The 13,827-nt window shown below is 34.8% G+C and overlaps 1 protein-coding gene across 9 annotated transcripts in view; it reads right to left on the reverse strand.

Moving 5' to 3' along the window:
* The window catches only part of PTK2 (protein tyrosine kinase 2), a 389,065-nt gene that overhangs the window by 35,904 nt on the left and 339,334 nt on the right, over positions 1–13,827 (reverse strand). For all 9 annotated transcript variants that reach the window (XM_051971146.1, XM_051971147.1, XM_051971149.1 and 6 more), the window contains 3 exons: positions 11,626–11,712; positions 7,489–7,626; positions 5,712–5,843 (listed from right to left, as the gene is read on the reverse strand). In XM_051971146.1, the coding sequence (XP_051827106.1) occupies positions 5,712–5,843; positions 7,489–7,626; positions 11,626–11,712 (357 nt within the window). The remainder of the gene's footprint in view (positions 1–5,711; positions 5,844–7,488; positions 7,627–11,625; positions 11,713–13,827) is intronic.

The raw sequence follows: 13,827 nt of genomic DNA on the forward strand, positions 1-13,827 counted from the left end.
ATAAAATGATTCTTGTGCAACAGTGAGAGACTAGTTGATATTGGATAACATAAATATATAGTAAATCCAGGTAACAATATTGTGATTTCCTCCAATGGTGTTCAGTAAGAATGAAGAAAATGGAATGTAAATCAACACATGCCATGTTCACTTTTTTTTCCTATCCCCTCCCCCTCCTCCCCATTTCGTGGTTTTTCCCTTATATTCTGATTTCTCTCTCAACATGATTCATGAAGACATGTGTATTTAAAAAGTTAATATACTTGTATAATCAGAAAAAAATAAAACAATTAATAAAAAAAAACATGGATGATGAAAGCAGTCTGGAGATAGAGTCTAGAAAAGTATGACTGATGAAAGTTAATAAGATAAGGGATGTGAAACTGAGGACAGGGTCTTGTTTTGGTCAAGATTTTGAAGAGAGTTAAGTGAGACAATAAAGTGAAGGCTTGGACAGCAGAAAGGAATTAAGTGAGTATAAGTTGCATTGCATTGGGAGAATAGGTTAGGGATAATGCAACGGAGGGACAGAAAGTACAGATATAAGAGTGTCAGAATTATGGACTGTGGGGATGAAATGCTTGTAAGGCCAGATCAAGGGTCTGATAATGGTGGTTGTGCTTACACTGTGACATTACCACTGAGGATTTGTGCAGGAAAAGCCTGAAAAATTAATTACTTTGTAGTCAATCTGGTGGTGACCTTTTACAAACTTGGCTAGGCCAAACTTCGGACAAGAGGCATATAGTCCAACACTATGTATAAATTTGGAACTTTTACAGTTTGGAAATACTAACTAGAGACATGTGCTGAGAATGCAATCAATTCTGTGTCATAATGAGGATTACTTTAGATTGTAGGTATGCAGGAAATTGACAGCTGTATTCCCAAACATGAATGCAAAGAATCTTTGAATTGTAAAGGATCTCAGATATATCATTATTTAGTTCCACCCCTTCCTGAAACCTGACTCATGTACACAATATTCTCACAAAAGCATTCACTTGCCCTCTGCTTTAACAATTTTGATGAAAGGGAACTCTCCACCTATACAGACAGTTCTTTGAATTGTTGGACAGTTCTAATTGTCAGAAAATTTCTTCCTTATATAGAATTGAAATCTGTCCAACTGTCTTTTTTTCTGATCTTAGTTCTGTCCTCTGGGGCCAGTTAGAATGTTTGATTCTTCCTTTCACATGACAGATTTTGAATATTTGAAGGCATAGCAATTTCAGTTCCCAAGGCTAACTCAGTCCCTCCTCACCCCAATTCCGCACAATGACATGGAGTGTTTTTATTGAAGCTAATTCATTCTAGACATCCTCTATTTTGTCAATGATCTTCCTAAATGTGCATCCAGAATTGGTACAAAATTTCAGATGGGGTTAGATTAGGAAATAGTAAATACCTGTAGGGACTATTGCATCTCCCATGCTCTGGACTTCTATCCAAGCAGCTTAAGAACTTGTTGGGATTTTTTTGGGTTCCCACACTACTGGTTCATTTAACTTAAGAATCAATGAAGCCTCTTTATTTACATAAATTGTGGTTTAATCATCTTCATGGAGTTTATCAAATCCTTTCTGTAAAAGATTTTATAATTTAATTGGGAAACATCTAATACTTGTAAAACCCCAGCTGGGAGAGTACATAAAGGCATTACTTGAATGCTTTTGCAGACTGAATATGTAGACTTCTAATATGGCAGTGTTTAACACAGCTCAGAAACACCTTTTTATAATTATTGTGTCAGGATAAAGAAGAGCATGAGATAAGGGGAGTTGAGGATTAGCTCAGGGGACACTCAAAGACCATTAATCCCAATTGAGTAGCAGAAAGATCAAGACTCAAGTCTAGACTCAATCACTTGCTAGTTGTGTGATAAGAACGGAAATCCCTTGCCACCTTTCTAAAGCTTAGTTCCTTCATTTGATAAAATTAATGCAATGTGACTCAACAAATATTTATTCAGTGTTTTTTATGGAACAAGGCACTATGCTGGGTGCTGGGATTAGAAAGCAATAGAGTTCTTGCCCTCAAGGATTTAATACTGTTTTAGATAGAGGGGAAGATCACAGGACAATAGCTTTGCAGTGGTTCTCAAAGTGTGGTGCAGTGAATTCTGGAGGGTCCCTGAAATCCTTTCAAAGGGTCTACAAATTCAAAATTGTTTTTTTTTTCTATTTATGAGAAATATCTATTATGTAACCCACATAAATAAAAACTCTTTGGACATATTCTCAATAGTAGTTAATACTGTAAAGATACTGAGAAAAAGAGTTTGAGAACCACCACTTTAGAGCTTAGAAAGCATGGAGTCTTACATCATTACTTACAGATAAGGAAAGTATCAGAGAAATTAAGGGACTGGTCCCACACAGAGCTAATACAAGTGACTGCAGTGGGATCTGAACCCTGACCTTCTTGCCTCCTATCTGTACGCTATAGAACTATGTCTGTCAGACAGCGGATTGCAATGAAGTGTTGTAGCAAATTGTAAAATATTATATAAACAGGAGCTATTATTATTAGCAGGGTGGATAATAGTGGTACGTTTGGGATGGGTGCCCACGGCTCTTGGGCATTTCATATTTGGAGCTCCCCTGTGCTAAAGCTGATTCTAGCCATTCTATGTCTTAGCAGAAGGTTTTTTTTTTTTTTTTTTTAAAATAAAGTGCTGTGGCCCTTCAAATATTCATCATCTGGTATGGGGATCTCTTGAAATATTAGCTAGGCTGGACTTTGAATAACAAACAGGAAGTACTGTGAATGTACAAGGAGCTTTTCAAGCTTGGTAGGTCCAGGTAGTAGCAAAAGGTCCTTTACTAATTCAGCATCATCTTCACACCAGGATGATGGTACTCTGTTCACTAAAAAAGGATCTTAATGAAGGTGTTCAATAATGTCATGCAAACAAAAAAACAAACTAAAGAAAAAGGACACATAGAGAGCAAAATTTTTTTTTTCACTTCTCAACCTTTATCCCTATCCCATGCTTTCTCCTCTTTCCATTGTCACAACTTCTTGGTACCACTTGACACTGTTCACTCTCTCCTCCTGCTAGACAAGCTCTTCTCTCCCAGTTTTCCTGAGATTGTTCTTCTCCTAATTACCTGGCTGCTCTTTCTCAGTGTCTTTTTTTGGATCATTATCTGGCGAGGGACTCTCTTGAAATTTTGCTAGTCTGGGCTTTGAATGATAAAAAGATGACTATGAAGAGATTTCAATGATAAAGGAGTTTAAATCTGGTCCTAGAGATAAGAAGAGATAGATGAAATTTAGTAAGAAATAGTGACACACTCAGATCCACATTTCAGCAAAACCACTTGGGCAGATTTGTGAAAGATGGATCAGAGTGAGGAAAGACTTGAGGCAAGATGTCCAATTATGAGATGATTACAACAGTTAAGGCAAGAAAATAATAAAGACTGGAACTGAGGTGGGAGCCATTTAAGTAAAGGGAAAAAAGATGTTGTGGAAAGAGATGAAAAGATTTGGCAACTGATTGGGCACTGGGGGTAAGAGTGAGAAATTAAAGATGAACCAGGGCTGTAAGCCTGGGAGACCAGAAGAATAGTGACATCTTTGATAGAAAGTAGGAAATTCTGAGAGGGATGGGTTTGGGGATAATGATAATTAGGATTTTTTTCCCACATGTTGAATTCCCACAGGACATCCAGGTTGAAAAATCCACTAGATAATGATGTGAGCTGAGTGCTCTGGAGAAAGACGGAGGATGAATAAATAGATCTGGGAATCATCTCCTTTGAGCTAATTGAACCTAGGGTAGAGACTTGGGGTACACTTTGTAACTGACATGGATGACAATCCAAAGGAAACTGAGTAGTAGTGAAGCAGGTCAAAAGAGGAGCATTGTCACAAAAAAAACTCAGAAAGAAAACTAAACAAGAGGTTGTCAATTGTGCCAAATAGTTACAAAAGATGAGGACTGAGAAAGACAGTAAATTGGTAGAGGAAGTATAGGCAAACTCAACATTCAAAACAGAACTCATTCTTTTTCCTTCTAATGCATCTTAGAACTCTCTTTAGAACTTCCTTCTTCTGTTGAGGGAATCGACAGTAATCCAGATTCATAACCTCAGTCATTTTCTACTTTGTACTCTTACTCACCCCACATATTTAATCAATTGCCAAATTTTGTCATTTCTTTTTCTCTTAGATTTGTGTTCTTCCCTCCAGTCATACAGCCAAGGTCTTTATTATGTCTTGCCTGGACTACTCAAATATTCTCCTAATTTACCCCGCTACAAGGATTGATGCTTCTTATTCCACATATCCAATTAGTTGCCAAATTTTGTTGTTTACAACTCCCCATTTCTCACATCTATTGACTGATCTCTACTTACAGATATTACCCTAGCTGAGGCCCTCATCACTTCTCATCTGAACTATCACAACAGCCTCATAATCGGTTTCCCTGCCTCAAGTTTCTCCTATTATTCAGTCTCCCACTCAAGTGATTTTCCTAAACCTTGACCATATCACTGCTGCATTTAATATACTCCAGAGTCTATTATCTCTAGGTTAGTATACATTATTCTCCTTTCCATGTTGTATGATTCAGCCAAACCTGATTCCTCATTTTTCTTGATTTACAGCATACTATCTCCCTCACCTCACCTCCCTGACTTAGGTGAAGCCACATCTTTTATAGGAAGTCTTTCCTGATTCACACTGTTGGACTTAGGGTCCAGATATTTTGTAATTACTTTGTAAATACCTTTATGTATACCTGCCTCCCTCAGCTACACAGCATCTCCAATGTCTACCATGGTTCCTGGCTTCATTAGAGACATGTCAGACCAACCTCATTCCTTTTTTGACAGGGAAATTCGACATATATAGTTTTCCTAGACTTTCAGAAAACAAAATTCTTTCTGTTCTTGTGATCAAGATAAGGATATATGAATTAGCTGGGGAAGTTTGTCTGGAAAAATGTGGGGTTTCAATGGACTATAAGCTTATTAAATCCATAGTGACATAGCAAAATTACTCCCCTTTCCCCAATCCTCACCAAAGGGAAAAAAAAAGCCAATATGATCTTAGGCTGCTATTGTGAACAGACTAAGGGAGGTGATCTTACTGTACTAGATGACAACCAGAACACTGTGTTGAGTTGTATATACAACATTTTAAGAAGGATATTCACAATCTGGAAAGAGTCCAGAGGAAGGCAATCAGGATGAAGTAAGGTTCTGAGACAATGCCACATGAGGATCAATGGAAGGAAGTGGGACAGTTTGGCTTGAAGAAGAGAGCACCTAGGCAATGTAAGAGAGTACTCTTAGTATATATGCAGGTGAGTCCTGTAGAATAGAGACTAGATCTATTCTGAAATGCTCTGTTGTATCAATAAGCCTCACAGAATCTCAGAGTTAGATGGGATCTCAGAGGTCCTTTATTACACTTGAAAAGGAATCCCCACTTCAACATCTGTGAAAAATGGTCATCCAGCTGACATCTGAAGACCTCCAGTGATGATTACCACTGTTTTCCAAGGTACTTGTTGGTAACTTGAAGCTTTAAGAAGAATTTTCTTCCTCAGAGAATCTGCAATTTCTACCTGTTACTCTCAATTCTGCTTTCAATGGTCAAGCACAAGAGGTCACATCCTTACAAAACATAAGAATCTATTATTGTTGAGTGGGTTTTAACAGTTGTGAGAGGTATGGTTGTCTGAAAGCAATTACCAAAAATCTCTCTTCCTTCTCAAGCCAACGTTGATCTTCTTCCATTTCCTGCTGCTGTCGTATCAACCTCTCTTCCATAAGATGTGCTGGAAGAACTTGGCCTAATCCCCTCATGTCCAATGCGGCAGAGTCCTACATGATGAGAAAAATAGCCCATATCTTTATTATTCCAATCTGTTTTCTGTACCACTGGTGCAGTTTTCTCAATGATTTTCAAGGAGCAAAATAAACTCTTTACATTAGTCAAAGGACAAAAAACCCTTGGATAATCACGTTTGAGCCAGGATCAAACTCAAAGAGAAGATAAAAAAAGATAAAAAAGTATGATTTGGTAGCAGGCAATGATGATGTTCAAAGAAATATTTTAAAATCAACTTCGCAAGTTGAGAGGAATTTTTAGTTTCTTCACTGAGCTGGAGAGTAACTGATCATAAAAATCCTGATCCCCCATCTTCCCCCCAAACTGATTTTTGAGCAATCTATTTAATCTCTCTGACCCTCAGTTTTTTCTTTCACAAAGCAGAGATAACTATCCTTGTGTATTCCTCACAGAACTGTTGTGAAGCTCAAATGAGCTAATGGACATAAAGCACTCTGTGTATGTCAAGGACTATAAACTGATAAACTATCATTTCAAAGGCTGATTTAAAGTATTTTTTAATTCTGGAAGCCAAGGAGAACTGAAAAGGAAAATCATAATAAGGAGAAGAATGAATGCTTTTGAGAAGTTACCACCTTTGTTCATATCTCACAAAGTTCTTGGTTCTGAGATATTTTAAATGTAATGTATATTATAGCTATCTGTGTTTTGGCCTCATCCCCCTACTAGATCAAAAATCTGTGAGGGCAGACACTATGTCTTCTCTAATAGTCTGAACAAAAAGAATGGTTAATACATATTTGCTGATTAAAAAAAGAGGATTAGGTCAGAGAAACTATGAAAGAGCTTAGAAATAAGAAAAAGTAATGTTTCCTGTCAAACAGTACAAATGAAGTGGTACTGTTTGCTTCAGATGTAACAGGAATAGTAAGTCTAGGAATGAAAATCTTTTCCTGATATGCTAATCTACTGAAGCTACGGTGGCTTCTGGTTTTATTTATATGCTGCCTATCATCAACTTGGTATTGTCCTCCAGAAAACTGAATGAGAGATTACAGAATCTCCCCTTTAGTATTTCTATAAACAATTTTCAAAAAACCTTGGACTCAATCTCTGATTTAGCACAGAACACTAGATAAACATATAGGATAAAAGTTTTTCTGTATATACAGAAAATAGAAAAAAAATTAAGTTAAAGGGATCCCATTTAAACTACGACATATTAATAAATTGGTTTTCTATTATTGGATCATAAAAAATAACAAATATGAAAAAATAAAAAGAATTAAGAGAAGCATAAAAAGACATAGTGAAGCAATTGGTACAAGAATATAACATACACAATGGCTAAAACAATGGAAATAGAAAGAATAATAAAATTAAACTAAACACTGTGTAACTATAAAAACCAAAGCTTTAGAAAAATGGAAAAAAATAAATCTCCTTTTCTTTATTGTAGAAATAGAGGACATGGATATGAAATATTACATATAGTCACACATTACTGATATGTTGGCTGGTTTTGTTGACCTGTTTTTATTTTTTAATATTTGTTATGAAGGATTGTTCATTAGGAAGGATAGCAATATATTCCAAAATAAATGTTATGTAAAAGCAAAAAGCAAAGATTTTTTTTTAAAGAAAGCAAAACTGATTTCCTAAGAAAATATGATTTACCTCCATGTTGGGCTGCCACATTGATACCTCTTGAGGTCGGTGGTTCCAAGACTCTGTTTGGTCCAACAGAGATGCTTGACCAGGATAAATGCTGCCAGCCATAGCTGTTATTCCATGAGAACCAGTATAACCAGAGACCTGTGAAAGTTAGAGAAGATATCATAATATTTTAAGGATCTTGATTGAGTGTAACTTTGACCCATGTAGGGCAAGAAATAGAAGAAAAAAAATATGTCTTATAAACAACCAGATAAAAAGTAATTTATGGGAAAGGGACTTGTATGTGCAAGAACGTTTGTGGCAGCCCTCTTTGTAGTGGCCAGAAACTGGAAACTGAGTAGATGCCCATCAATTGGAGAATGGCTGAATAAATTGTGATATGTGAGTATTATGGAATATTATTGTTCTGTAAGAAATGACCAACAGGATGATTTCAGAAAGGCCTGGAGAGACTTATATGAACTGATGCTGAGTGAAACGAGCAGGACCAGGAGATCATTATATATTTCAACAACAATACTATATGATGATCAATATGGACCTGGCTATCTTCAGCAATGAGATGAACCAAATCAGTTCCAATGGATCAGTAATGAACTGAATCAGCTACACCCAGCGAAAGAACTCTGGGAGATGACTAAGAACCATTACATTGAATTCCCAATCCCTATATTTTTGTCTGCCTGCATTTTTTATTTCCTTCACAGGCTGATTGTACAATATTTCAGAGTCCAATTCTTTTTGTACAGCAAAATAACAGTTTGGATGTGTAAACTTATTTTGTATTTAATTTATACTTTAATATATTTAAAATGTATCGGTCATCCTGCCATCTAGGGGAGGGGGTGGGGGAAAGGAGGGGAAAAATTGGAACAAAAGGTTTGGCAATTGTCAATGATGTAAAATTACCCATGCATATAACTTATAAATAAAAAGCTATTAAAAATTAAAAAAAAAACTAATGAAGATGAAAATGCAAAAAAAAAAAAAAAAAGTAATTCATTATGGAACTGTAAAAAAGTATTCCTCCAAAGGATGAGAAAAAAACATTCTTCAGATAACAATATTAACTATCCTAAACAACACTTGGTTGCCAGCATGTCCCTCATAACTCTTGGACCAAGACTTTAAAGTAAAATTATAAAATTATAGAGGTATACCATAGAGTCCAAACTCCATGTTTTATGATGAGGAAGTAGTGGTATAGAAAGGTTAAGTGACTTTGTCCAGTGTCTCACAGCTATTAAGTATCTAAGGTAGGATCTGAATTCAGATCTTCTTGACTCCAAGTTTAATACTCTAGAGTTCCTAGGAAGACAGGAGTCTAGATTAACCCTAAAGCTTAAATAAAGACCAAGAATTCATGACCTTGGGCAATGAAATTATAGATTTGAAGGAGGTAAATCTAAAGCAGAGGAGAAAAAAAGACTATATAGTTTCTTCTTCACAAAGAGTATCAGAAATAGAATGTAATCAATTTTTTATCTGTTGCTTCAAATCCCAGCTCTTTACCTTATTAGCAGTAGGAATCTGGACAAATCAAATGTCTGTGCCTCAATTTCTTCAAAGAAAGAATATTTACACTATCTACCTCATAGGTTTGTAAGGATCAAATGAAATAAGTAAAATGTCACCTATTTCACAAAGTAATAAAAATATCAATTCCTTAGCCTAAAGTTGTCAAGTAATTAACCACAAAAATACAAAAACCAAATAGCTAAAATTAAATGAAATGGATACTTCAGGCTCTGTTTCTCAAATCAAACTAAAACGTCTTTAGGGCTTAAGAGAATTTGTTAAGTTCCTTTCAATCTCTTTCCATTGGTTTTTACTCAAATTTCTACAGGGGTTGAATACAATTATTGTTTCTTCTAAGAAGTTTATAAGTTTTAATATTATAGAAATGAAAACATAAGTGAAAACATCTTAATGATAAAAATACTTCCAGAATGCTATTTCATCATCATCCTCTTTTTTTTTTTTTTTTGAAGGAAGCTCTCGTTTTCAGAGATTTAAGATAGTTTTCTGATAAAGAAGTTTCCAATGTTTTATGGCAACATTCCAAGTAACACAAATAACTATGGGAAAGGACTCAAATGGTTATTACTCAGTCTAAAAAAGAATATGAAAAGTCCCAAAGAAATCTCCTACTTATAAAAATAAAAATGTTCTCAGGAAATTTAAATATCATGCAATGCCTTAGCCTTAAGTGCTTTCCCCCTTCCTTTGAACTCTTAACAATACTTACTGTTTATAGCACTCATTCGATAATTAACATTCTGTCTAGTAAAAGTTCTAACTTGGAGGTGTTATTTAAATATTATATTGTTATTTAATTTTCGTGTTTTTGTATCTTATCTCTTTGTAAACCCTAAAATGCAAGAGAAATATGAACTTTAACTATCATATTTTTATAAGGAACAGATTTTTAAATCGTTGATGCTATTTAAAATTTTACTTCTTTTCAAATTACAAAGATTTTCAATTTAGGAGCCTCTTCAAATCTGAAATGACTACTTATTCTTTTGTCTTCCTTACCTAATCTCCTAGGTAATGTTCTCTCTTTCATGTTTACTTATCTGTGTTTGCATGTTGATTTTCTATCCTCTCTTCCCATCCCTTATTTTGTATTTATTTTATTTATTTATCAAATATTATTTAATTTTATTTAACTTATTTAATTATTATTATTATTATTATTATTAATTATTTAATAGTGTAAATTCCTTAAGGAACAACTTGGTTTTGTCTTGTATTAATGCCTAATGAATGTTTGTGGAATTGAACTGAATTAATCAAATTATCAAAAGAAACAGTGATTAGAACAGACCTCAGAAATGATACCTGTGAAATGTTACTTTCTGGATGTGAACTTCATCATCATTCAACAGTATTATAGTCAAAATTTAGAGGACAGAAGTTTAAATCTGGATTTGGACAATTTAATTCAACAGATTCATTAAATGTCTTTTATATTCAAGTACTATGCTGGGGACCCAATAACAACTGTAAAAATGAAACAATTATTATCCTCAAGGAGCTTGCATTCTGCTTACTAGCTATGTAACTATGCCATAGAAGACCATTTCACCTCTGTGGTTATCAATTTTCTTAGCTGTAATTAAAATCTCTTACAATTCTAAATCTTGTGATTCTGTGATTTTATTTGGTAAGCTTCTTGTATGAGATGGTACAAAACATTTACTGAAATTAACATAGGGCATATTCAAGCAATATTTATTTCTTCTCTATGTAGAAGAAGACTTTAACAGAGCAGAAAATGAAATTCCTCTGGTTTGAATGACTTCAGAAAACTATGTTCGACGTTTATGTAGTATCACTCTTCTGGGTGATCAGCTAAATGGATGATAATTTATTTTGTGTGTATGTGGGGGATGGGAAGCAAAGTTGTAAAAAGATTTTAAAAAGTTATTAAATTTTATATTTCAATTAACAAGCAGTTATATTCTCTCTTTTCTATTGCATCCACCATTAGAAAATGGAAAAAAAGTCATTTTGACAAATACACATAGTGAAACAAGACTAGTTTCCAGGCTGACCAAAAAGGTCCAAAATGTAAAATTCTGCACCATTATTTGTAGGCCAGGAAGTATGCATTTCTGGTTGGATTGTTAAATCTCAACCCTGGTTCATTCTGCAACCCTTTCTTTATCTTTTCTCATCAAATAACACTCTTTAATCTTACTGAGATAAGAACTGCTGTGGTCATCAGTCTCTTTTGGTCCCCAACGTGGATACCACATTTGTCCTTTTCTAATTCCCAGAGATTTTTCCTGTTTGTGACTTCTAAAAATTAAGGGTCTGCTAATTCAATAGTTGTCCTAAGACTAATATTCATTAAACCTATATTTTGCCTTACTTTAAGTTTGTCTGAATACCCTTGTGTCAGAATTTATCCTTAAAAAAAGTATCACATATCTTAACATGAACATCTGTTAAGGATCCTATTTCTATGAAAAAACACAGGGAAGGTATAAGAAACATTTAGATTTTATTGACCAGGACCCACAGAACTCAGAAACTGATAAATAAATAAAGATAGGAACATAAAGACACATTGTATAGAATTTTCTTCAATGATAAGGAGAAATAAAATAGTTTACTTCATTTTTTTACCTGATAATGATTGGCTTGTACCATATGTTGTGGACTAGGATAAAAACCTTCACTGGATCTTGGGCTAGGGTAACCAGGCCGGCTGGGCTGTGAACAAATTACAAGCAGCAACAGATGAATATATTTGTTTATTTAACAGTCTATTTCTAGTCAAATATCATTTATTGAAGAGACTGAAAAAATATTCCTAAGACAAAGGAGTCAACATAGTACAATGAAAGCGTACAAGGTCTGGAGTCAGAAGGCCTTGGTTTGAGTTATGGCTCTAATACCATGACCTTATAAAAAATACACCCTTTCTGAGGCTCAGTTTTTTTTTTTTTTAAATCTATAAAAATGGGGAGAAAATTATTTTTTTGTTCACCGTTATAGAGGTGAGAAGAACATAGATGAAAAAAAGATGGTTCTTAATAAATTCAGGATGAATAAATGAGATGATATTGTTGAGGTGTAAGAAATGAGGGTTGAGATCTCCTGACAGCAATGGGGTTGCCAGGCCAGTGTTGCAGGCTTTGCAAAAGAATTTGCGATCTCGAATAGCGAGTTTTGTGTCAAAAATGGGTTTATTACACTGAGAAGAAAGTATCTTGATCAGCAGGCAAAATCCTGTTAGGTTTATTTGCAGAGATGGGTTTTACAGGCTTTTGGTTATATTCAATTTTTATGGCCCCGAGTTAGGGAGCAATTTGAGGGACTAATTTTCAACCCCATAGAGGTGGTGATTATACTCCAGGCCAATATCTCTAATTGAATAGGAGAAGATCACTATGTGGGAGTTCCCCCTATGAATAGGAGGGTGGGGCTCTTCCCAAAAGGGTTTGAAATTTCTAATTTAGGACCACCCTTCCCCCAAAGTTCACGATTTATATCAATGTGATTAGGTGAAGGACTATCAGATAATACCATGATGAATACTTAACAGAAAGGACATAAGACTGAAATTCAATAAACCAGAATTTTGATGCTGGCTTGATCACTATATAACCTTCAGTTTAATGCTTTTCTGGGTTTCAGTTTCTTCTTTTGAAAGTGAGGGAATTCGAATAAATTACCTTAAATATTATTTTCCTTTCAAACATTTTATAATCTAACTAGAGAATTTATATATGAAATTCAATTTATATTGAACTCCAAGTGGAATTCTTTAACCTGGAGCAGAAAAAGATGAAAAGTGGTAAGTAGATAGGATCTACTGATATTGAAGTGAAAATAAAAAAAATTGGATTTTACATACAACAGAAGGGAAAGAGGACAGTTTTTATGAGGAAGAATTTCTAAATAGGGGGTACTGTTGGACAGTAAGAAGATTATCAAATGGCCAGACTAGGCCTTTTTCTGCTTGTATGTGGAGGTATTCTAGTAGCACTGGGATACCAGAGGGAAGAAGTTAGAGAAAAGCCACTTTCAGCTCAATATAAAGAAGAATATTGTAACAATAACTTTTTTTTTTTAAGGGGATAGACTATAATCTCAGTGGCGAGTCACTTGTAACAGGACGTAAGTGGAAAAATGGATAACTACTTGTCATGAATTATGCCTAATTCATTTTTTTCAATTAAACCAGGCTATAGGAGTAGGGAGACAGTATAATGGGTGGGAAAAGACTAGAAAAATTATTTTTGCAAAGAATCCATGTCATTCTCTGAGTCAAACATCTCCAGTATCTTCCTATCCTGAAAAGACAATACAGGAACTCCTTATCATGGCATTAAAGACATTCCACAACCTTACTAGACTATTTTTCTAGCCTCATTTCATATCACTCCTCACTGATTATGTGCCAGTGCTAAGCACAGTGTCTAGCACACAGTAAGTACTTAATAAATGCTTCTTGATTGACAGTCTATAATCCTCCATATTTCAGTCAAACTAAATTTTACCTTTTACCATATCACCTCTACTGCTTGAAACTAAAGAGACCATCTGGAACAATGTCTTTGTTGGAATCCTTACTAACTGCTAACTGATTAGAGTTGATCTAATCTTACAAGAAGATGTTTTGGGCAGAACCTGAAACAAGGTACTAAGTAGAACTAATTAATACAAGGCTTGTGTTCACACCTTTACTCATTGGAGTTCAATGAGTTCACACCTCCCTTGAAGCTCTTTGGGCCAGAGAGCACTATGGGAGAAAACCCACAATCCCTCTCTTGAAGGAGCATAAATAGAGCTTCAATGGGCCAGTCAAAGAAGTTCTTCAGA

This window comes from Antechinus flavipes, chromosome 1 (genome assembly GCF_016432865.1).
Source record: "Antechinus flavipes isolate AdamAnt ecotype Samford, QLD, Australia chromosome 1, AdamAnt_v2, whole genome shotgun sequence".
Taxonomy (NCBI): domain Eukaryota; kingdom Metazoa; phylum Chordata; class Mammalia; order Dasyuromorphia; family Dasyuridae; genus Antechinus; species Antechinus flavipes.